The following is a 26,728-nucleotide window of genomic DNA, read 5'->3' as shown; positions in this document are numbered from 1 at the left end:
TACTAGTCCTTTTATCTTCTGCATCAGTACTTTCTTTTCCCCTCCATTTCCAACATTTCCTGTGCTGTCACATTCTCCAATATGCCTTTACTCTTCTGTTCTTGACCTGTTTCTCTCCCTCCCTCCCTCCCTCTCTATGCCATCATTGAATTTGGCTGATATCTCTTTTGGATGTCTTGACATTCATTGTACCTTCTCATAACTGAAAACAAAAGTCCTTTCTTTAACAATACCACAGGCTCATTCTTTGACTGTTCCCTCTCTCTGATCGTGAATGTCTAAATTGTATTCCATTCCTGTCACCAGTGTTTTCTCTCCAGCTTTATAAAAATAATAAAAAAGGAGGGTTCATCTTCTGAGGACGACACATAGCCACCTCTCAATATTTTGTTTCATGTCTACATTTCTACACACATAGACAATGCAGAACAAGTTTGTGGTCTTTCAATACTGACCACATAATTAAAATTAAATTAAAATTAAAAGAGGTACCATTGAGTATGGACGCAGCAAACATTTTCAAATATGAAAGTTGACCAATGTTTTCAAAGTGACTGCTCATCTGGGGTGCTTCTTTTATAGACTTCTGATTTCAAATATCCCAAAGGGAATCAGTCTGCAAAAGGGCCCCCAATGACTCAGACTCACCAGACACACTGGAAATTCTTAGCAAAGAAATACATTATATAAATAGAAAACGGTGATTATTATTATTTATTGTCACTAGTCACGTCTTTGAAACAAAATATGTACAGTAAAGATGATTTAGAGTTTGTTCTAAAGCTGTAACCTTTAATGCATCTCTGAACAACTTATGCAATGTATAGAGAAATTCTAAATTATTGTGCAGCATTCGTGCACACTATTAAATATTGGAAACTGCACTGTGATTATGAAACTATAAGATGAGCTGATTTTTTCTGGGACATAGCTTATAAAGCAATTGCCTCAGTCATACAAAGACACTTTCCTCCTCAGCTGATTGCAGCATGAATTCATCTGACTGATGCAATGGAGGACACAAGTCAAAACACCACATTTCTTTTGACCTTCCTCTTTTCATGATTTCTCCTCCAACATGTGCATATTCATATAAAAGAAAAACAAATTGGGAAAATATCTTGCCATTTCCACCTGTTGCACTTCTTGCACTTCCAACCTTTTTACAGCATGCTGTTTGTGCTGACAGCAGTGCAAGGGCAACAGCAGAGAAAGAAGGTGTAGGAAGTCCAGATCTGCTTATGCTGATAGATCATAAGGTGGACCTTTATGCTTCTCAGATTGTCTATTATCCTACTGGTAGGCATGGTTATGTGTCTTACTGACACCATCACCAAAATTCCATCATCCATTCCACCACCAAAATTCATTTCTGCATTCCAGGTACTGACACATAGGCTGCTACAATGACTACAGAGATTTGGGGATGGCATTGCAGTGGTAATACAACTACACTGGTTTGGCATAGGGAATCTTCACTAATTACGAGAAAGATGCACAAGTGAGGGAGTGGGGAAAAGCGATGGTGGAGGGAGGTGGAAAAAGAGAAATTTGGCATTGTTTGCCTAAATATATAGGGCTAACAGATAGAAAGAAGTCTTACTGTATAAACTTGTTGTACTTAACAAGGGAATAACAAAGAGGCAAAGGTTTCTGATAATGCTGCTACATGATGAGATAGTTCAGTTCAGTTTTCCATGCCCATTTTCGTCATAATGCATGTTTCTCTTTGGTAGGAGAGAGGCCAAAGAGAGAAACTGTCTGCACTATTCACTGGAACTTTTGGCAGCATAAGGATAAACTATAGTCAACTACCTTAAAAAGTAGTAAAATTTGACAGTATTTCTGGGACACCCCCAAAAAATTGCCTCCTCATTTTTGGCAGCCTCACAATCTATCAAGGACAACTATCAAGGACAATGACCAGGCTCACTTCCACTCCCCATTCTGATCAATCTTTTAATTTTGAGCATGGAATAAACAGACCTGAGAAACAGCTTGGCAGCAGCCTTGTTTTGCTGTGTACAAGGCACAGAAAAAGCTCTGTTCTCACTGGAAAAAACACAATCAGTGACTCAGTGTTATCCTGGTAACTGCTCTTGAGAGAATTTGAGATGAAATCCTGCAAGTATTCCTGCCTGTTTCTGGACATGGAGGATTAAAGATAACATAAACAAGAAAGCTTGCTGATGTTTTTTCCTACCTGTGATGAATATACGCATCCCAGAACCTAATGCATGAAACAGTGTTACCAAGCTTTGCGCTGTGATCCATATCTACAGACATTTATGATGAAGTTAATACTGAAATGTGTTTTTTGTGTGACAGCTGTGCTCTGCCCTATCCAGACATGATATTTCATTAAACATAGGGTGATGGCTTGATTCCCTTGGGAAGCCACTGCTGGAAAACAGAACATCTCTTTTCACAAACAGGCAAGGTTACTATGTTCCACACATTCCTCCATGTACCCTTTCAATTTACATTTGATACAGAGAAAATTAAGTATCTGCTTATTAAACATCTTGTATTAATGCAGTTTCATGTTCAACTAGTTTTACAAGATCTGAGAAAAATCAGTTTTATATTACATTTCAATGCCATCTGCGCAGCTACTCCAGAAGACAGTGAAAGGATTCTGATTTATGTCCAAATTATTTTTTGATTTCATTCTTCATGGTCGACTAGAATTTGAAAAATTCCAATTTAATAAACTATTCCTTCATACTGCATTGCCCTTTCACTATTTACAATTTTTTCTTTCTGCCCTATTTCCATGTACACACTATGAACAGGACAGTTTACAAATGTGTTGCTGCAAAGTTCAAACCCCTGTAGATATAATTATAGAAACCACTCAAATTTCACAGATTGTGCAAAAAGATATATGAGGGCAGGTCAAAAACAATAGGCAGTTTCCTTCAAAATACTGCAAAGACTACTAAAAATCTAGAAGAGAACTTGAAGACCCTAAGCATTTTAGAATGCAAATAATTCCTGTCAATCTGCTTTTTTATTTTCATCTTATTTCATGCCAACTACTATTTTCATCTGTTTCTATAGAATATTTAGAATCTGACAGTCTGTTTTTATCTATTCCTCTGGTTCCTGGGAAACTTTCTTTTTAGGATGTGAAAATGAGAAATTCTAGAGTACAAATCCACCTTCCTCTTGGAGGTACTTGAATGATTTATGCAAACAATGCAAACAAAGCTTTAGAAGTCTTGAAAAATAGTTTAGTTATTCATTTTCTTAGTGATAAAAAAGCAAAAAAAAAAAAAAAAAAAAAAACATACAAACACAACACATTTCAGATTTCACTGTTTGGTGACGAAAACCACTACCCATGGTCTTCAGTGATGAAAGATGTATAAACAGTTGAACAATGTTAATTGAAAGGAAAGTAATGCAAAAAATTTGCACTAGTCAGTCTTAGATAAACCAGCCAATGAGATAGTTCCTTTTATATCACTTATTAATGTGAAAGTTTTCCTAAATAGGGAAAGAACATACCCTCTATTAAAAACACAAAAATTAAACTCTGCTTATAGGTATATTTAAGATTTTTCTAGCTTGCTGTCTCAGGACAGTAGCAGAAATAATCTACACCTTCTCTCAGCCCTACTTACCTTCTCTTCCAGCCCTGTTTGTTTCTTAAGCATGTTATCTATAGTCCTGTTTTATTTCTAATTCCCATAGAACTAGAGGGAACACTTTTCCAGATAGTCAAGTCTCATTCACAGTTTCAAACCAACACTCCAAAGATATGCTGCCTTCTCTCAAATTAATTCCAAGAAAGTCCTTGCTTTGTAGAGCCAGATACATTGTCTATGTGCAAATTCTGATCAGCAGGAACTTCAGCTTGATCTCTGATACTTAACAAACTTGAAGGGGTCTGAGCAAGTTCATGACCTTACCAGTGGTCTAAGTTCTCTAGGTCCTCAGATTAAGGCCACACTAGATAACTGCTCTACCAGTGCCTCATTACAAGCCTTCATGTTCAATGTAGCAAGAGGCTTTGACGTCCTTCTCTGGCTAGATATTTGGTTTTCTTCACTGGGGCAGCAGGCCAAAAGCCCAAAAGAAACAAGTGCACGTGGAAGACATATGGGTCTTGTCTTCAATGAACTGCACTGACCTACATGATCCACTGCAGACAGGTTTGAAAAACATCTTGCTCAAATGCAAGACTATTTTAGCATTTCATAAATGAGTTTAAACTGTACCAGGTATCAAAAGACAGCAGATGTCCTACTGTACTGCAGCAAAGCATATCCCACAATAGATTGTCACTCAGTCTCGTCTTTTGAAATAAGTACCACAGTTTATGCAGTATGCTTGTTTCACACCCTGACAAGGGTAAGGAGTAGAATGTGACAGGCTCACACTCAACTTTATTTTTGAATGCTAACTTTTGAACATTAATTTTTGAAACGGGTAAGGAGAAAAAGTAGTTAATGAAAGCAAAATGCTACCCTTCTTGCAACAAAGGCTTTTGGTAAAAATTGGTGTTAACCATCTGAACACAGAACACCTATATTATCAGCAATTTTATAAGAGTCTTGCCACATTTATGGAAATATGTATTTGAAAAAATGAATCCTCAACAAACAGCAATGTGGAAAAGAAGAAAACAAATTACATCATTACAGTTTTAAATCCTGCATCACTATCAAAATGAGACCGATTCGAGTTCATTCACGTGCAATTCTTTCTCTGTCTTTAGAAACAAAAAAAATATAGAGAGGTTAAAGCACAAGAAAGTATTTTGTTCTTTATGTGTAGAATATAACAAAAAGTTCTCTGCTGCACCCAACTAAACAGATTTCCATTTAGAGTCTAGAATAAAATATGCAAACTTACCTTGCATTTCAACATATTTGCCACTCTCTCTTGCATTGACTGTCCAGCCTTTGGCCTTACAAGTATATAAACAACTTTCACTTCAGGGCTAGAGCGCAGTAACTTTTCCACCAGTACTTTGCCCATGAAACCTGTAGCTCCTGTGATAAGTACGGTCTTTCCATTGTAATAAGCTGAAACTGAAGACATTGTGCTCTCTTGCTGTGTTCTTCCTTTAACTTCCTAAAGGAGGTACCTGAGAAGATGCAGAAATAAGGCTATAAAGGCCATGAACTTTGAGTCAAGACACAGATTGGTTATTTAGGATTGATAGTCTGAGACTGCATTTCCCACTATGTCAGCTAAAGCAGTTTACATTAGGTCAGTTAATGGCAACTTTAAAGACGTTTTTTTCCCAAGTATTTATTATGAACATAAACCACAAGAAAGAAATAAGTTAATCTGACAAGCTTAAAAATCAAGTTCAGCTTCATCTTCCACATTATGCTATAGTTGATCTAGAAGTCATAATTTAGACTGCAGCTTATGCTGTCCAAGACTACTAGCAGAAGATCCTTCCTGCAGTGTTGAACAGCATTTATCTCATAGACTATGAAGTGGAAGCCATGAAGAAATGGCATGATTGCTGTAAGTTTACAGACTAGGTCAGTAGTACAAAAGGAAACAGAAACAGATCTAACAGACATTACAAATGCAATGCTAGATCACACTAACTCCACTGTGACAGATGTTTCCATTTCTCGTCAGTCATCACTTTGCAAATTGTTTTCAGTCTTTTCCTGTTGTCTTTGACTTGTGATAAACCCATGGAGAAAACTCTTCTACATAGCAGATACAGTGCCGTGGTATTGCTCTGGAACACTGCAATACCATTAGGTGCAGTGGTTTCAGGCCTACATGTCTCCAGCCATCCCAAGTCATACTCTCAGTCAATTAAATGCCAAGCAAGACTGGACTGAATTCTCCCAGAATAGCCCCTTTCTCTGTTAGACTAGCTGAAGGGGAAAAAAATAAAATAAAATAAAATAAAACCCACTGTCTTCAAAGCGTTGTAAAAATCACAGCATGCATGAACTAGATTGCCTCCATTACAAGGGAAAGGCTCATGTAAAATATGAATAAATGTTCTGAAGCAAGTCTAAAAAATTTGAAACAAAAGAAAGAAGAAGGTTGGACCCTTTCAGTCAGATGCTCAGGGATTGTGAGAATGATCTGCACGTATCCCAGCAAAGCTTCTCTTCCTCCTGTAGAAGCTTCAGAGTCCATTGAACATTAGTTCTGCAGTGCCAGAAACACAAATGCACAGAAACAGAAGCGTAGGATTTTTCCATTTTTTCAAAACCATTAGCACCTACAGCAATGAAAGTGATCTGCAGTCTGTGTCAATGAGCTGTCATCATCTGGTTCTATAGCTGATGCATCTACCCAGACCCGAGTTTCCACTCCTACTAATCTGCCAGTTTTCACGGTCATAATAGGACTATATGGAAAAATTAAATGTGTATTTCCAATGGGCTGTAACCTAGACATATAAATGAGGGACTCAAGCCTATCAAAATATTGCTGGTTTCCCAGTAATACCAGGGACTGCAGTACATATCAAACAAATGAAAATCCCAACTTTGAAAGAAATTCATAACGAATCATCAGGTGTATCATCCAGTTTAGAAAGTAGGTCAATCAGAAATACTTCTGAAGAATGCCATTTTACAATTTAATAGCTGGGCTTAGTGAATTCTGGTTTTAGCCTACTTTAAGGTATGGCCTAGATCACACTTTTAATGATAAAAGGGCCTATTAAAACCTGTTCTATCAAAGAGCTGGCCACTTGGGAAGCTAGATAAACAGATTAAATTATTAGATAATTAACTTATTTATAATAGCTAAATGTCACATCTCATTCAGGTTGGTAAAAATGACAGATATTGATGATAGAAATTTGCAGAATATGGAAATGTTTGAAAGTATGAGTCTAAAAGAATACAGAGCAGGGTGGAGGTGACCAAACATTTAAGAAATTTGTTATGTCACATGCCCTGCCAAGCAGACATACAAAGTAATGAGAGAAGTCCTTAGTCGCCAGGGGCAATAACCGTTCTACTGAACATAAAGAAACAAAGAGATGAAATGTAAGACAGTTTATAGTCATGGTGTACATTGCTTTGATCTCATTTTTAGAAAATCAGTTAAGACCAACCTAATCTCAGTGTAGTTTAGCTACTTTATTCATATTACAGTATCTGATTAATATTTCATGATACTACTCATCTGTGTACTCTCATATTCTCATATTCTGCTAGCAATATGGTACCTTTATAAAGTACTTTGTACTACAGACTTGGAGATTACCACAGTTTTTAACAGGAAGTCTTCTTACACTTCATTAGCACAGAATATTTTCAACCTGTATCACTATACATTAGCTCTTTGCATTACAATACAAATATGTACAAACACTACAGCAAAAATAGCTCTTAAGATTTCCAAATATGGATATCAATTTATTATGTTGTTGCATTTGGGATCTCTGTTTGAGTTACCCAAATGGGACTTCACACGGCCAGATATTCAATGCCTTCTAGAAGAGTAAAAAATAAAAATCACACTCCTTTAAAAATATCCCTAAAATTACCTCTGCAAACAGATTTCATTAAGTATTATTGGCAAGGGCTGCACAAGCAATTCTCTGAAAGCCTAACTGATAGTTTTTCCCCATGTAATCTAAGGCCATTTAAAAAGTTTGCCTCCAAAAAGTCAGGAAAAGTACTGCATCTTCAAAACTGTTCCTATATGATGATAATAGAAGCACCAAACACAGCCATACAAAACAAAACTTCAAAGGGAATCTGATCTTCTTCCATTTATCAACTTAAATTTGTATAGTTAGAAGAAAAGGTAAGAAGGAACATATCCTTTTTATTTTCTATTCAGAAAATAAAACAGGCCATGTCAGGCAGCATATAGTTAGCAGATCTAGCTTCAGAGTGAGACCAGATTGCTCAGGGTCTCATCTGCAATAAAAATCCATGAATGAGGTAGTTGCTTTTTATGGGATCAGATTCATATCTCCTTACACTACTTCCATTTTGCTTTCCTAAGTGTTAGCTTTAAAAACACAACACTCTTGGCACCCAGTTGATGTTATGCTACTTATCAGTAGAGAGCATCTGGATATCTGTTTCTCAGCATAAACAAATGGATGTGTTCAGATCACGACACGAATAAAAGCAACAATGCTGTAAGCTACTACATTCAGACAGACTCCTGAAACTCTACTGTCCTAGCAGATTTAAAATAGTTTTTACTAGCTTCCAGTTCAAAAGCTGATTCAAATTTGTACTCAGGATATACCCTCACAAAGACTGCTAAGGTATTTTCCTTTCAAATCAGTCAATGAACACTGTAATTTTTATTTTGAGAATCATCTTTTTATTGATATTTTAAGAGAGTGATTTTTAAATAGGATTTATTTTTCTGATTGTAATAGATTTTGTTTGGCCTTTGTAAAGAATGCATTAAAGAAGCTATGGAGATTTTAAGTAACCAGAAGATTTTTAAGGTCAATGGGTATGTTCCAAAGCCTTTTGAAATTTTGGGTGTCTACTTATCAATTACAAAGGACTATAGATAATCCTTTATGTTTTTACACTCGATCAAAGAAAGAAAAATTATGTTTCCTGCAGAAGTTTCTCTCGATATTTTTTTAAGCAATAAACAGTTGGCTGGGAAATTGTTAAACGTCCAGCGTAGATTAAACTGCAAGGGATTAAGCATTTGGCAACAGAAAAATATGCAGTCTGAACCATCATCTGCAGCTGTCTCCAGTGAGCCAACCCCTATCCATAGAGACAGATGAAGGCTATTTCACAGCCAACGGGTCTATTGCACTGGAGATGAGAAAGTTAGTGGATTGCGTAGAAAGGCCCACACCTGGGCTTTCTGAAACCCCTGCTCAAGTGATTAATTATCTTTTTGATAATTAAGAGAATTAATAATTAAGATAATTAATAATTAATAATTATTAATAATTATTAATAATTATGATAATTATTAATTATTAATAATTAATAATTATAGTTTTATAGTTTTAGTGGCTTAGGCACTAGACCAGAGCAGGCAAGTAATCATGGATGCCAGCTAAGATACTGGGCACAGCATCTTTGCAAGAGTTTGCACTTCACTGATGCTGACTCATCTCTGACTATAATGTGAAAAAGACCTTTTTGGAGCATCCAGCCAGGAATCACACCAAGCACCTCTGTAGACACAAGTACAAAAGTTGCTTTAAGGGTGAAGCTCTGTTACTGGTGTGTACAACAATCACCTCTGGATCAGACAGAAAGGATGGTCTACAACACTGCATTACAAATAAAGTCATGTTCTTGTGCCAGAGACATACCCTGAAGGACAAGCAAAAAAAAATCTAACTCTTTACTCCTCAACTGAAGCATAAAGCAGAGCTTTTCCTTGCAAGAGCAGATGTGATTGAAGAGCTTCGTAAGGCATTATTTATACAGATTTTAAAACTTTTGCCCCTCCATTCATTAATACTCTCTTAAGTATGCATGTTCCTCACAGAGCGACTTGCTCCTCTTTTTACCTTTATGCCTACTGTGAGATGGGGGAGCCACACAGCTGACATACAGTCACACAGCCTTGAGGTTAGGACTCAGGTCCCTTCTCTCATTTGCAAAGGGGCAAATCCAGGGGGATCTGACTAAAGGAAATCAAGCTGCTCTGATGCAGGACTGGCAAAAAATGACAACTGGACTCCAAATTAAGCAAAAACTCAACTCCAAGATCTAATAGTTTTACTTCCACTCATCCTACTATCTCTACGTTGAATAGGTAAAAGCACTAGCATATATACCTCTGCAAGACAATATACAGGAAGTTCTGCCTGACCATAAGGGGTATTTCTTCACTGTGAGAGTGACAGAGCACTGGAACAGGTTGCCCAGAGGGGTTGTGGAGTCTCCTTCTCTGGAGATGCTCGGGGCCAACCTGGATGCAACCCTGTCTAAGGGTCGCTTAGACCTGTCTCTAGGTGACCCTGCTGAGCAAGGGGGTTGGACTAGATGATCTCCAGAGGTCCCTTCCAAACTTACTGACTCTATGATTCTATGATACAGTGAATATAGTCCTCCTTGCATGAAATCAACAGTGAGTACAAATTAATTGAAATATACACAGGTGAAAGCAGGACCCCTACAGCTACTTCTACACTACTGCTAATAAAATAAATTAGGGACTATTATCTGGCTGACAATTAACTGGTTGTAGCATAACTTTCTTTCCAAATATCTGTGTTAGCCATCAAGACAAAGTAGCTGCATTCAGATTTCTCACTAGACAAGGTCTGGGCTTAACCTTCTAACCATGCCTAGGCATTTGTCTGGGAGACTGGGTAAGGTCCAGAACTGCATGGATCATGCTAATAATTAAATGGTGAATATTCATGGCTTTGTGCTTCAGCCTATGCCCTAGCATAGGGCCTAATTTATTACTCTATGCATAGTCAGTGGGACCTGGTTCACCAGTGACTTGCACCTTGAACAGCCACTTGAACATGAAGATATGATGTTCATCTGCTCTTGTTTTTCAAACACACTTTGCTCAGACCTAGAAAATTATACCATATCCAACACAATACAGAATTAGACCCAGCATATAATCTTCACCCAAATATACCTTTGCAAAAGGTACTGTCAAGGAAATAATATGTAATTAACGTGTAGGCAAAGTAAAATCTGTACATATCTTCAGAATTATTCAAACTAAATGAATTTTAAAAATTGATATATCTTTTTCTGCATATCTCACCATGGGGAGATATGCATTTGTTTCAGATGTATAAGTGTGTGTACATATATATAGATATATGTATATATAGATAAAGGTGTATCTATACATACATACACATACATATACATTTGTATATTTACACTATAAAAAAAACTATGGAGAAAGTAATACCAGTCACAAAGTATCCAACTACTAATTTTTAACAAACTTATTAATACACTGCTCTCATGTTCTGCATACTTTAAAAATACTACATCTGCCTTCAGCTTGCAATTCAGTGTGATGCTGTGAGACTGTTATGAAAGCCATACCAATAGAAAGAAGAATTTTTGTCTGAACCTCATTTGCTGCTATGACTGCCACTGCCTAAAGTAGGTCTGTGGCTGCAGGTTGGTGGGAGATGGCAAAATGGAGCTCAGGCAGTGAGGAAAGGGTTCACCAGAGCATGTTAATTGCTCATTATGGTTCAGACCAGTTATAAGATTTCCATACCCTACTCAACCAGGACTGCAGCCATTTCAAAAACTAGCCTATTGAGTTATTTGCCCTTTTCGACTCACCAGCACCAAAAGGAAAACAAAAGAAAAAAAAGGAAAAAGATATATAGTCTTGTGCAAGAGCAAAGGACTGTTTACATATCTCTAGATTCACAAATCACCTCACTGTATCTCTTGCTATTCAGCCTGATTTTGACAAGTTCTCTTGTAGCTAATGCATTTTCACAGCCTTGCATAAGGATGCAAAGGTTCTGTAAACAAGAGGGTCAGAATACTCATGTGAGATGCTTAGACAAAATAATAAATGCAGTGAGCCAGCTTTCACTAAAATTGCAACTAATAAGAATGACATTTTTGAAAACAAAAATACCCACAGCAAGAAGCCTTTAAGACAGAATACTTTTAATCTTGGAAGCAAATGACTGATCAAACATAAGATAATTTTCTTTAATCAGGACTCTGGAAGAGGCCTAAGAAACTTGGAATACGGAGAAAAAGAAAAATTCCTCCATGGCTTCAGAGAACATGTGCAACCAAGGCCAGAGAAAGAACGTGTACTTGTAAACAGTCTTGGAAAAAGATTTCAACCATATCCTGAAAGAGACAATGTAAAGCGAACACAAAACCATTTCAGTCTCATCAGTCTGCCTCCTCAATCCATTGTGGTATGAGTTTAAAAACTCTGAACAGTGGGAATGCCTGAACAATGTATCTTCCTATAATTCTGCCTGTTTTTTCCAGGCTGAGTGACAAAGACTCCATAAACTCAGCGTGTAATTACAACACATAAAAGCAACTCTTCCTAATGACTGTGCTTTGCCTGTAAGCATATGTGTACAATTTCTTGTTAATTAATCATTAGAAAGTAAATGATCTTGCTACCATGACTGTAGCACAGTTAGGAATAACCTGATCTTTGGACTTCAGTGGCCATTAGAGGTCATTTGAATTACTTCACTTGAATAATTAGCATTTTCCTCCAAAATTAATGAATACATAACAATTGTGTGGTCTGAAGCAGGTTAGTATAATTGAAAGAAAGCACATGTGTGAATGAAGAAGTAGTAATATTATTAAAAGTTCAACATATGTATACTAGAAAGTCCAGTCTGATATTAAGTAACTTAGTATTCCATTATTGAAGGAATCAAAAGGTTGCAAAGTTCTATTGTTAAAGACAATTAAAAAGACAAAAGAAAATGCAATAAGCATCTGCATGTTTCATTTACGCAGCATGCATTGAGCATACCAGGGAATTTTCTGTTGTATGCAGGCACATTAATTGTGCATGAACTGTCATCTGACATGCTTTGTACAGATCTCAAGGTTCTGTTGAGCACCAGGCTCTGCTTCAGAGATTTCACAGGTTATTTTTAGCTTCAGGACATCTGGAAGTAATAGAGCATGCTATGGCCTTAGAATCACAGAGCACAGTCCCACACCACGCACCCTAGCAATACCTAAAGTAGTGACTTGCTTTCCATCACAGAGACTGATCTCCTGGCTTCTTGGTAACACTAGGAGCTAAGTCAATCAGCACCACTGGAAGAGTTCAGCTCATATAGCTGCTGTAAGGTTAGCAGTAGTGAGAATGCCTCCACTTTCCCAACAGAAAGGCACCCCTTAGTTTTTGGATGCTTTTAGTTTTACTTGCGCAGTCTATTCTGGGATCTAACAAAAAAAAAAAAAAAAAAAAAAAAAAAAAAAAAAAAAGCAATGCTCAATAGTGACTGATAGTAGCAATACAAATATTAATGTAATTGTAACAAACATGGTCTGCAGAAAGGCCTTGGTGAGATGTGAAGAATGGTCTTCACTCAAAGGGTCACCAGCAGCACTGATCCAAGTGGTAGATTTACTTACCAGATATGTACTCTATGTACTGATGGAGAGATTACATTAGTGAGGGACTCCTTCCTTTCCCCTAATTCTCCCTCCTGTGTCATTGTAATCTCCATGCAGTTCTCTTGCCTGGTTAAAAGTCTTAACGAAAACAAATGAAACTACACTTATATGTTTTCATAGCAAACCCTAAAAAATGCAAGAACAAAAAAAGGAAACTGAGTACAATGTACTAGGAATGTTTTCAAAGTGATGATGCCTAATTACTGTGTTTTTAAAAAATACACACTTATCTGAACTTTGTTCCATTGCTATTGTAATTTTTTTATATATATAATGATTCCCAGCAGAAGCTATAAACAGGAAAGATAAGTACCTGTTACTCCGGTGCAGCTTCATCTTAATACATACATATTTTTATATTAAGCATCAAAACAAATGCAAAATACTAGTAAATGACAGAACAGCACTATCAAAAAAAGAAAAAACACAAAACTAAAAACCTGTAGGAATCCAAATCTATACCTGGTTACCCTCCTTCAGCTTACCCTCCTTCAGCTTCAGATGACCTCAGTGTCCCCCATTCAATGTGTCTGGATTTTCCAAAAATCACTAAAGATGACTTCTCTTTGACAATTTGCATGCACATAGCTGTGTTTGTGCATGCACACACGCATAGAAAAACAATTTCAGGTTGTAGACACAACAATCTGTTAAGTGCTTTTCTCCTTGGGCCATAGTTATTTTTGGCTCATCAAACCCACAACAATCATTTATTTACATGCTAATGGATAGAGAATTCCCATTATTTGAAACACTCAAATTTTAACAGAATAAATACTCCCCTTTTGCTCCTTTCCTCTGTATTGTCCAAGTTTGCTAAAACCTCTCCTAGAAGACATAGTAAATAACGTCACAGCTGAAGAGATCTTGACATGTGCTCAGTCAAACCTCTGGAGGAGCTCAAATAACTTAGTAGCATGGTGTACACCGCTTAACAGAAAAATGTGGCAACAATACTAAGAAGTCTAGCAGTCCTGTGACAGCAAGCTAAAATGAAATTTCATACTTGGTATCTCAGATCTAACACAGTGGAAAGATTTACCAGCTGTGTTCTGCTTCTGCTCTAGGTTAATTATATATCTGTACTTAGTTTTTCTTTCTGACAGAAAAGCTAAGATCAACAGTCTGAGTGTTTTATACTTGGACTTTATTAAAAGGTGAAGCCTATAACACCAGTCCAGCCTTTGCTTTAGTTAGGCAAAACAAAGCATAAGCACTATATCAAAATAATCTGTTGGGGCTAAAAGATATGTGCAGTCAATTGAAACAGCATAGTTTTACTTGCAAATCTTCTACCTCATCATAACATCAAAATTCATTTATGATAGTTTCGAAAGATTAAGTTTTTTTTTTTCTTTTTCTCACTTTTCTCTGTTGTTCACATTTAGAGCATTTTCTGGTACCTAGCAATGAAGCAGACAAGAGTATCTATTTCACACTAGGGCAGCTGCAGCAGTGGAGCTGCAGCAGTTTCACCCAGTTTCACTGGTGGGCAGGATGCTGCCAAGCCATTATTTTTGCTGAGCAAATGCTATCTGCTGATGAATATCTTATTCTCGCTATGGAAACACCCAGCAACTGAAGTGAGGAGAAACCAGAAAGCCACTTACTATAAGAACCCTTATATGAAATGCTGAAAGGAGCAAAGGAGATGCCAGTACGGGGCTGGCTTACTTCTGAGGACAGCATGAAGAAATACAACAGAAAAAGAAAAAAAAAGAATTTAAAAATAAAATATATTAAAAATATGAAGTGTCCTAGCTCCTGCGACAGAAGGCATTTCAGACAGATTCAGTGGTACTTCTGCCTCCTATTAAATCTTACCATCCTGGTTAGAATCTTTCCTTCTTGGGGAGATGGAAGGACGTTGCTGGCTTCTTTTCATCCTTGGATCTTTTGCCTCTAGTCAGATAAGACAAACACAAAATTATGATGCTGCTCCCAAGACTTGAGGATAGCTTGGAGTCAGGAAGTGGAAGCTACAGAGGTCAGAAATGCATAGTGGGACTACAAGGTTTGCCCATGTCCGTCTGAAAGCACATGAAGTCCCAAGAGTCTGGAGACACCTTTTCTGGGATCAACAACTGCAGCATGCATGAGGCAGCAGCAGTGAGAAGGCTCCATTCTCTGAAAATCAGGGAATATACATGAAGTCTAGGCTAAACCCAGAAACTTCACATGCCATATGAAAACAAGCAGCATGTGTTAATAGCTATCTATGAGAGCTAATAATATTTCTGAAGTAAATATTGGGGGAATTCAATAGCAGGATTGCTGCTAGGGTTTTCAACAAACAATAAACACATCAGCCAGTTAAAGACCAAAAGTGTCTTTGGGGCAAGAAACAAAAATTATGCAGGATATATAACAGAATATACCACTATTTGATCTGAAGTTGAAAACTGAAGAAGATCTACTGAACATGAACAGGTTGAGGGTGAACATACCTCAGTTGCTAATTGTCACCAAAATAAAGAGGAAGAAGAGACTGCAAAAGATAGCTTTTTTTCAAAAAAAAAGAAAGAAAGAGAGGAGTTTATAGCTTTCCCTGGTTAGTATCCAAGTCAATGTGTTTATAGAGAACTTCCTGTTTAGCTTCTACCAGTATACCTGCATTACACAATGAATCAAACGCATAAAACCCAAGAGAGCTCCTCACCGTGTTACGTCCAGGACTGCCCACAGGACTTTAAACCCCTATATTAGTTCTGTGATCTCCAAATGCACTGGGTCAAATTACTTTTGGGTGACATTCTAGATATCTTCAACTCTGACAAAGTGGAAACCAAACTCTTACCAATGGAAAAATAAGAAGTATCTTTAAGGCTGACGAGAGATGAATAGAGGATCTCCTAATGTACCTTGGGAAATTAGTCTGTTTCACATGTAATCTACCAACAAGCATGCTATGGCTAATTGGTAATGGAGTCTGCTGGCATCTTCTGATGATTGGCTTTTGTCAAGCAGGTGCTAGTTCAGTAGGAAATGGATTGAGATGCTCTCATTTCCCTTAGGATTCTTGATGTCCTTTAGAAGATAACTTAGCTATTGCCAGTCCATTAAACATCTTCATATTGAGCAAGCCAATGCCATAATATTTTAAGAATAATAGTTTAAAGGTGAAGGCAATGCAGTTTGTAAAAAGGTATTAACAACATAAAGTACGGTTATTTTTGCTCTTACAAACATATTAAACTTTTTTTCTTCCCCATCAGGTCTTCCCTCACTTGAAATTCAGCAATCAGCAACATTCTACTAACAGAATGTGCCCTGGTGAGAACATTTTCACAAAATCCTCCATAATTCAAAAGATTACAGTCTAAACATTAAAAATAATTTTTATATCAGTTCTAACTGGGAGTTTAGTTACCCTTCAGCTGGCAAACCCTGTACTTCCATAATGTGGGAAAAAAGACCAAAGAGAAATGTCAAACAATGCAAACAGTCCTATTCTGGGTGGGGAAGGAAGCAATCTTGTATTGCCATTTTGAAATCTTGATTTACTTGATATCAAATATCAGCTAATAATCTGACAGCTGCTTTGCAAGGAAGTGAAGAGACTTCAATTAATCTTCACTGCATGCTGCAGAGATAGTATTTTTAGTGCTTTTCCAAGGAAAATAAGGTTAATTGTCTGAATACTTCTATGGCCAGACTTCCTCTGTATAGAGTGTGTGGTGTTATCTGGGTCCTAAATGTTTGGCTACTTCCTGATCCTTATCAAAGGGCTTTTAGGTTTTCAGACTCTGCTGTTTTTTACATCTCTCCCTCTTCTATCAGGATGAAGAGATTGAGAAAATAGAAATAGAATTGAAAAAAAAGCAAATGTCAAGTGAGCCCAAGTATGTCATTTTAAGATACAGGGATATATACAATGTTCTGAAACATGTATACCTCTGGTAGACACTGCAGTTTTGCTGTATCCTGAGTCCTTTGGCAGGAACCATGTAAGTGTAATGCCATCAATAAGAATAGCTCTCTAATTATAGCTGAGTCACTTTACAACTATAGCGGTAAAAATACTTTTTCTAGATTTGTGTATCAGTAATATATCTAACATACAGTCAGAGCAAACACCATTGCACTGCAGAGCAATGTTAATCCCCTGCTTATGCTGTCCTAAAATTCTACTTCTATTATATTAATGCATTTACTCATATTGTTTTATACACATTATTTAATGTGTATATACTCATTGTATATACTCATTGTTTTATACACATTATTTAATGATCTCTGAAGTACCCCAGAGAAACAAAGCAGATGTGTATTCTATTATCCCCACGATTAGAAACAAGTGGAATCACAATGGCTGTTAATGAGTTACAGCTAACAATGCAGTGCCAAGTAGCTACTTTGGGTAATAATAAGATACTCTTTTTATGAGCTGTCCTCAGTTCTTTGAGGTTGTTTAGGTCATATTATAATGGGGGTGAGATGTGATTTCTATTTCACAAGCCATAAGCTCAATAGAGAGAAAGACCATAAATGCTGTGAAATACATTGCTTTCACCAAAATAGCTCCTGCAGTACTACAGTTTCGTTGATGTCATTTGGAAATATACATGAGAAAGTCTTAAAAAAAGCAAAGTGATCTATTTCTGTCTGAGGCCTGGTTCCACTTTTACTTCAGTTACTGTCTTTTTGTTATGCAATTATTCCTCTCACTTAAGAGCAAGCAGTCCAGACTATGATTTCATAGGACAAATAGTAACTACATGTGGAAGAAATCAAACTACAACATCAAAATAATATCTCCAAACTAGAAGGTATTATTTGTTCTTACCAACTGGGAAGAAAAATACATTCCTTAAATCTTCTCACACGGTTTCTGGGGAAGATAGGGAGTATAGTCTGTGGATTTCTCTCTCCAAAGTTCTCCATGAAAGACAGACGTTTACTCTTCAGATAAAGGCAGAAGAACAGTAGAGGAAAGTAAAGGGAATTCCCTGGAGTTACAGAAAGCTGCATTAAGGGAATTCGCTCAGCAAATCAACAGCTCTGGATAATGAAGCAACAAAGAGTTCTGCAGCATGGAAGCTTTTGAAACACACTGTTCCAGAAAGAAGACACGATAAAGCTGATAAGAGATGACAAAGTACATTTATACATGTTCAAAAAAAAAAAAAGACCAGCATCGTATAAAACATCATTGTATAAAGCATCAAAAACGCAAGGTCAGGCTGTACTAATCTAACGTCATCCAATATATCCTGCACACCAAAGTGCAAAGAGAGAATGGAAAAAAAGAAATGGAGGGATAATTTGGTTCCAGATCTTCGGTACATTCAATGAAAGTTTGACCTTAGTTTAAAGGCCTATCACATCTTTCAAGTGAGGTCAGGTATGCTCCCAAACCTATCCAGTGCAGCACCTCATCTGCACATGAGCTCTGCTAACACTGACTCTTACAGCTAGGTGTCCACCAAAACACAGTACTTTTCTATCAGACTGCAGGCTTCTGTTAACATACACGCAGCTACTGAGGTCCGACAGAAATAGCAGCAAAATATTCAAGAGATGCAGTATCTCAAAATGCTTATGAGTCACTTAATTCATTAAATTATGCCAGTACAAAATGTTGCAGTAAATGCTATGTATTAAAGCCCCAGTGATTTGAAGCTTAGCTAACAGTGCAGAATAATGTTGACTTCTGATTTTTTTTTAAAGCCCTTTTCTATTTTGTAGACATTGGAAATTGTTATAGTCTAAGGTAAAGGTGTTTAGCTGTATTGTGAATGCACAAGCACTAAAGTTTGATCAAACATAACAATGGAAATGAAGAGGCATTGAGGCCCCTTCTAAACTGAAGTATTTCTTCACATAATTAAAAATAAATAACCTATGACTCTAACTTCCTACTATATTTTCCAGAAAACTATATACCTTCTGACTTTTGTAAGGCCTCCTGATCTTAGAGACAGAGTTGAGATTACAAATACTAGGCAAAGTTATTAGTTCTGAAACACCAACAAGGTGCTTCTTAGCTTTTAGCTCAATTCATTAAGATGCCCAAAGAATCATAGAATCAGTAAGGTTGGAAGACCTCTGGAGCTCATCCAGTCCAACTCCCCTCCTTAAGCAGGGTCACCTAGAGCATGTTAGACAGGGTTGCATCCAGGTGGGCTTTGAAAATCTCCAGAGAAGGAGACTCTACAACCTCCCTGGGCAACTTGTTCCAGTGCTCTATCACTCTCACAGTGAAGAAATTCCGCCTCACGTTCAGGCAGAACTTCTTCTGGTTCAATTTCTGCCCATTGCCTCTTGTCCTGTCACATGGGACAACTGTAAAGAGTTTGGCCCCGTTCCTGTCCCCTTGATACCCTCCCTTCAGATACTTACACACATCGATAAGATCCCCCCTCAGTCTTCTCTTCTTCAGGCTAAACAAGTCCAGCTCTCGCAGCCCTCTGATCATCCTCGTAGCCCTACACTGGATCTCTCCAGTAGCTCCATGTCTCTCTTGTACTGGGGAGCCCAGAACTGGACACAGTACTCCAGGTGTGGCCTCACCAGGGCTGAGTAGAGCGGCAGGACCACCTCCCTCGACCTCCTGGCAACACTCTTCCTAACGCACCCCATGAGACCATTGTCTTTCTTGGCCACATGGGCACATTGCTGGCTTATAGTCAACCTGTCATCCACCAGCACTCCCAGGTCCTTCTCTGCAGAGCTGCTCTCCAGAAGGTCAGCCCCCAGCTTGTACTGGTGCATGGCGCTATTCCTTCCTAGGTGCAGGACTCTGCACTTGCCCTTATTGAACCTCAGGAGGTTTCTCTCTGCCCAACTCCCCAGCTTGTCCAGGTCTCTCTGAATGGCAGCATAGCCCTCTGGTGTGTCAACCACTCCTCCCAGATTGGTATCATCAGCCAGCTTTCCGAGGAGGCACTCTGTCATTGATGAAAAAGTTGAACAGGATCGGACCTAGTACTGAGCCCTGGGAACTCCACTAGCCACAGGCCTCCAACTAGACTCTGCGCCACTGATGACAACCCTCTGAGCTCTGCCTTTCAGCCAGTCCTCCATCCACCTCACTGTCCACTCGTCTAACCCACACTTCCTGAGCTTACCTAGGAGGATGTAATGGGAGATAGTGTCAAAAGCCTTGCTGAAGTCAAGGTACACAACGCCCACTGCTCTCCCCTCATCTACTCAGCCAGTAGAAGTCTATCAGATTGGTTAAGCAGGATTTCCCCTTGGTGAATCCATGCTGGCTACTCCTGATCTCCTTCTTTCCCTCCATATCTCTGGAGATGACATCCAGGTCGAGCTGTTCCATCACCTTTCCAGGGTTGGAGGTGAGGATGACCAGTCTGTAGTTGCCTGGGTCCTCCTTCTTGCCCTTTTTGAAGACTGGGGTGACACTGGCTTTCTTCCAGTCCTCAGGCACCTCTCCAGTTCTCCAGGACCTTTCAAAGATGATGGAGAGTGGCCTGGCAGCAACATCTGCCATCTCCCTCAGTACCTGTGAGTACCTCCCATCCAGGCCCACGGATTTGTGGAAGTCTAGCCTGCCCAAAAAGTCTCTAATCCTATCCTCCTCCACCAAAGGAAAGTCTTCCCTTCTCCAGACTTTCTTCCTCACGTCAAGGCTCTGGGATTCATGGGGGCTGCCTTAGTAGTGAAGACTGAAACAAAGAAGGCATTCAGTAACTCTGCCTTCTCTGTATCCTTTGTCGCCAGGGCCCCCGCCCCATTCAGTAGCGGGCCTACATTTTCCCTAGTCCTCCTCTTGCTGTTGATGTATTTGAAGAAGCCCTTCCTATTGTTCTTGATGTCCCTTGCCAGACTCAATTCCAATTGGGTCTTAGCCTTCCTCGCTGCATTTCTACATACTCTGACTGCATTCCTATAATTCTCCCAAGTAGCCTGTCCCCTCTTCCACATTCTACATACTTTCTTCTTCTGTCTGAATTTGGCGAAGAACTCCTTGCTCATCCATGCATGTCTCCTGCCCCCTTTGCTGCACTACTTACTCATAGGGATGCACCCCTCTTGAGCTTGGAGGAAGTGATGTTTGAATACTAGCCAGTATTCAAGAAATCTGTCTCTGTCTTACAACTCTGTTTTGTGAATTTAAATCAGCCAAAATTTAAAATTTTGAGGATCAGATTAGGCTCAGCAACTCTGTTATTAAATTTCTTTCAAGCAGATCACAAAGTGTTCACACCTTAAATCAGATCTTTCAGTTCCCAGATATCCACAATGCATTCAGTCTCGTGTAGGATCAAAACCAAGCTGCATCTGAGGAGTCTGTTCTCAGCCTACATCTCATAGATGTTGTAAAAACATGCAAAAGTGACTATGTGTAACAATATGTGTGCACAACATGTTTTATTTCAATAAATAAACTATTGATAATCCCTTCTCTAAACTAAAAGTTGTCTTCAGATATGAATTATGCATCCTGGCCCAAACTCTTGTGATATTTGCTGGATAACACCAGTCTCGAATTTTTACTACTGATCTTTGATGCAGATTACAGTGATATTTCAGAGCCCTAGTAAGACAGTTAAAAGAGTAGCATGCAGATTGCTAGGCTGAAAATTCTTAGTCAAAACTTACAGCTTAACTGTACAGAGAGAAAATATGCTGCATGTGCCTGTACTAGACATGCTACAAAGAAGAAAACAAATGTATGAATTAATAGCCAAAATACACACTGAACAGCCATTGAGGGAGGAACTTCCTGTAATACAGAGGTATTTATTTACCAAAATGAGCACCCAGAGTAAAGTTCTTGTTCAGTTACACCTATTAGGAAAAAAAGTAGTAGCGAACCCTCTTACAGACAGTAACAGCCGTTTTCTCCTTTTCAGTTTAATAGTGTAAAGTAGTAACACTCTATTTCTTATGAAAGCAAAATAATCCCCCCCCCCCAAAAAAAAAATGAGTCAAGGAGACTGCTCAAAAATTGTCTGCTCAGTATTTATTTCTTGAAACCTCTGTAGTGTAGAAACCTATTTTAAGAGGAACATTTTTCCATGGCAGTGCAAAACAGCCAGTAACTCACCATATGTGGCTTCCTAAGAATTTTTCTTGGCTAAGTGCTCATAGTTTATAGAAGCCCTCTGTTGTAATTTTTGCCAATTCACTTTCTTAACTTCTTTCCAATAGCATGACTAGAGAAAAAAAGGTGAAGGTCAGAGATACAATATTTCCCAAGAATCCCCAGCTATTAGAGGAGTGTTTGAAGCCACAGGAAACCATGTATTAAGGCTGCTGTCATTTGCACTGGAAGCCAACGTAGATTTTGGGAGATTCAGTGGTTCTGCTAACTCATTCACCCTCTTTGATCTTGTATTAAGCACACACCAAGGAATCTGTGTTTTAACCATTGAAGGGCAGAGGTGTCCTAAATTAAAAAAATTGGGGGGTGGAGGGGGGAAAACATGCCTCTCAATATAGTGTGATTCTTCTGCCAGTGGGAAAGTTAACTATAGCTGCAACTGGGACACAGTGATTCACACTCAGAGAAAAATGTTAAGTCTAGGTGATACTTGCCTGCAAATTACTTGATCTAGCTGAACCCTTCTAACAACAAATACAATAGAAAAGGCTGTTTTCAAGATGCACAGTTCACATAGCAATTGAGGGGCTAAAGAATGAACTCAACCTAGTGATCTTGTGTACCCAAAACTCAAACCCTATAAAGAGATCACATTAAAAGAAACTAGATGATCTGTTCTCACAAATAAAAGTCTGGTCTTTTTAGTTTTTCAGGAGGTTTAGAAAGCTTCAGCATCCAGATTCAGGTTAGGAAGTCTTAGCACTTAGCAGGATATAAAGAACTTAAATATTTCATAGAACAAGTAAATCACTATTGGAAACAGTAACAAAAACAAGAAACAACAAAAAAAAAAGGGGAAGTACCAAAGTATCTATGAACTAAAAGACTCCAGATAAATGATGAACTGGAGAAGGAAGTAAAATAAAGGCATCTATGCACTGTCAAGTTTCCCTGTTCGCTGTGGGATAGCTAGTTGAGAAGCTCTCCTAGGTCTGCCAGCCATTAAATGCTGCACAGAAGCTATTACAGCCACTAACTACTGTATAGCCCAGGGAAGTCCATAAGTGACATGGGAGCTCTCAGATCAGCTTTACACTACTGTAACAATTTCTTTACAGTAGGTTGATCCATACAAATTTGCAAGACCCGAATTTAAACTTCAAGGCAGAGCCTGAGCCAACTAATTTTCTAAATCTGTACAATTACAAGTTTCAATTGCAACATCCTTCAGTTCTGACAGTAAGACTAAAAAAAAAAATACATTGTGTTTCATAGAAGAAAATCATTGCCAATCCTTAATTGTACACTTTCATTGGGCTGCCCAAGATCTCACAGAAATTCCTGTAATAAAACTGTGGCTAAATGCAGAAGTTTTAGCAGCAGCTTTAGAAATTTTAGAAATTCTTACCTTGAGCAACAAATCCCAGATTTTTCTTGCCCTTTCAGTTGTGCATGTAAAATTCTTTGTATGATTAAGTCATGAATTAAATAAATTATCTGAACTGGTTTACAATGCAGCTTGACAAAAATTGTGTCAGCAACACTGAGGGCATTATAAGACAAGGGTGGCATGAGAGGCCAGGGGCAGAAAAAAAGCAAGAACTCATTAGACTTGTATCATTGCTAAAGACTTAATACTCTGAAACTCTAGCCTCTCAGCAAGGATATTTCATCTATTTTTTTTTAAGGAAGTTCTCCAATTTTAAAATTTAGCAAGCATAACAGGTACAAACAACTTTCAATTGCCCCTATATCTGCAGGAAGTTGCAGCTAAGCCATGTCAGGCCATCTCTCCAATTCCTCTTGGGTGCTTGTCTAATATTCTTCTTCAAAGCCCTCCCTTCTGCTTATTTACCCTTAAATCCAGACTGCAGTGCTGCCTAAAAAGCTTATAATAGGAGCAGATCCTCCATAGCCTAGCAAGGAGGAGTAAAACAAAACTCTTGATAGTTGCAGTCAGCCTAAATCTGTCACTTCTGTGAAACAGTCACAGCTGAGGAGATAGGAACTCAGAAGTGAGGGAGGGGATCATGTAAGAGGGAGGATCCTTCCCCAACATGGAAGAGAACGTCAGGGGCCACTTACTGATGAAGAATTAACATGACTTACCAAAAAAACAAAAAAAAATCCCAACTCTTAATGATGATCATCTGCATAGATTAATCAGGAAAACTAGCAAAACTATACAGCAAATGAGAAACTTTATGGCACAAAACTGGGACCAGCTACTTTTGCCTTCCTATTTGCTCTAACAAGAATAGCGTAAAGTTTGCAGAGAAGCCATTAGTTATTATGAAATAAACCAGCCTCAAGATACATAGGATGCAGCCACAAAGACTCGTGAAATCATGCAATAGCACAAAATGTAGGAGAATAATTACAATAGCTACAGACAGACCAATTAACAAAATAGCTAGAATGATGCAACATGAACAGTTTTTATTTGACAGCCTTTTTTAAAACGTATAGCCTGTTCTTTGTGCAACAGTTGTATCATTTTTGTTAATTTAACATTGAATGAAAAGATGATGAATTTGTCACAAAACAACTTACTCATAACTCAGATTTCAGTCTGTGAAAGCAGAATTGCTATGTACGCTACATGGTTTATTAAGACAATTTAGTACTCCTTTTCTAAAGCTTAAGAAAAAGAGTGACTTCATTCCAGTTTATCATATCTCCATTTTCACTGAAATGTCCAAAGCACAGTTTCCAGGCTGTGGTTACTCCTCATGTCCCCTCCTAAAGCAAAAGCAATGAGTCCAGCAACAAAACCAAGAGCAGACGAAATTCATAATAATAATGATTTCATGTCTTAACAGGGGACATGCACATACTCAGGTGTATCTGACCTTTTTTTCTTAAAAAGTTTAGTGAAAATAGATATGCTTTGCTCATATAAACTACCTACTTACAAAGGACTGTATTAGTACAGCTGAGATGCAACAACGGAGACAAACTCTTTTTATACAGACACCTTAAGAAACCACAATCCTAAGCAACAGAAGAAGTAGCTACTAACCTTCTGGTGATACAAGTGTCCTCTCCTTCATAAAGGGTGGTAAGGAGGAAGATGGGAGGAAAAGGGAATGAGAGGTAGAAAAGGAGTTCAGCGGTCTCCTCTCTGCTGTTTGTGCTGCTGACCAATTTCAAGCAGAGCCTCCCCATACAGAACCCAGAACTGGGCCTTGTTTCCTATGGGATTCTCTATAGCTTGCTAAATGATGAATTCATGACCAACTTTGATAATCTGCAATTCATTATTCTGTATCCATTGATTAACTTCCATTTCTGATATCAAAGGTTAGTTTAGCTCATAGGCTAAAAAGAAAACCAAGTACTACTTTCTGATACCTATCCAACACGATATCTGAAGAAAACTAATTGTTTTCTATCCTGCTACGTGTAACTCCTAGAGCAGGTGTTTTATACACCGCCAAGTAAGAGAGTAATTCACATGAGGTACTTTGGAGGCCTTTTCTCCATCAAATTATCTTGATTAAATATCACCCCTTGAGAAGAGCAAAGAGAAATAAATAACCCTTTCATGGCAATATTCATTGCAGAGTTACAGCTGGTGACTGGGTTAAATATATGTGCAGATTTGGAGATCTATATGATTCAGTTGAATCAAAACTGTACTTTATAAAAAGGTGGATAAAAGTACCACCTCTCTTTCTATAAAAGCCACTTTTATTATTAAGGCCTCTTCATTAGGCTTTAATAAACTATCTGTTTACTTTCCTTTTTCTCACTAGACCATTTCATGTGCTAAGGATTCTCCCTTGAGAGTGTATGTAGCTTCCTCGTCTTTTTATACACTTCATATGCAACTATTCCATTGCATCACAACACAGTTGAAATAATAAAATTTCTGATGCTACTTTTACATGGGAAAGCTGGTTTTGGAATTGATGGGAATTTCCTCACACTTTTGTCTTTGTTTCCCAAACATATTTTCAGTCATTTTACTAAAATATTTAGATCTTTTCCAAACAAAAGTGATGAAACAAAATATTTCACTTGGAGTCACTTGTAGTTCAAGTAGCTCATACTTTCATTGCACCTGCCACCTAGCCTCTTTGACGGACTACATTCCCAATAAACATGCACTCATGCAAATCCTGGCTTATACTGTGACCTCCACACTACTAGATCTGTTAGGGTACAGAGTAGGAAACTCATGAATGCAATTCATCAGTGCAGAAGCACTTGGCCAATGACTGCAATTCATAGTCAACAGTGAGGACACTTGAAAAAAAAAAAGAAAAAAAAGAAAGGGAAAAAAAGAATGATAGAAAGAAAAAAGAAAAGAAAGAAAAGAAAAAGAAAAAAAAGAACCTTTTGAAATCTGACATTTTTCATAACTTTGTATTCTGCCACAAAATTGAGATTTTTTAAAAATTCCAACTCAGGATAAAGATAAATGCTGAAGTTAGAAGAATCCCCTAACAGAAGGAAAGACAGAGTTTTAAGTCAGCTGTAGTTAATCCTCCCCCTCATTTCATTTCATATCAGTACTTGCTATGTATTCTATAGTTAATTTTTCCCCTCATGTATTTATCCCAGTTAAATCTGTTACTTAAGCTGTTCTTTAAAAGCTCTCCTCTCTCCAATTTGTTGACTTAGCAGGGGTAGATGAGACAGA

At 38.0% G+C, this 26,728-nt stretch overlaps 1 protein-coding gene across 7 annotated transcripts in view; it reads right to left on the bottom strand.

The window, feature by feature from the left end:
• Positions 1 to 26,728, bottom strand: part of FAR2 (fatty acyl-CoA reductase 2) — a 158,209-nt gene that overhangs the window by 68,190 nt on the left and 63,291 nt on the right. For 6 of the 7 annotated variants that reach the window (XM_062593068.1, XM_062593087.1, XM_062593053.1 and 3 more), the window contains one exon: positions 4,864 to 5,098. In XM_062593068.1, the coding sequence (XP_062449052.1) occupies positions 4,864 to 5,052 (189 nt within the window). In that variant the 5' untranslated portion in view covers positions 5,053 to 5,098. Of the gene's footprint in view, positions 1 to 4,863; positions 5,099 to 13,028; positions 13,102 to 26,728 lie in introns of those variants that run through there. The other variant, XM_062593096.1, reaches the window with a different exon arrangement.

This window comes from Rhea pennata, chromosome 1 (genome assembly GCF_028389875.1).
Source record: "Rhea pennata isolate bPtePen1 chromosome 1, bPtePen1.pri, whole genome shotgun sequence".
Classification (NCBI taxonomy): domain Eukaryota; kingdom Metazoa; phylum Chordata; class Aves; order Rheiformes; family Rheidae; genus Rhea; species Rhea pennata.
The sequence above is the reverse complement of the archived record's forward strand: the minus strand, read 5'-3'. Positions and strand labels throughout refer to the sequence as shown.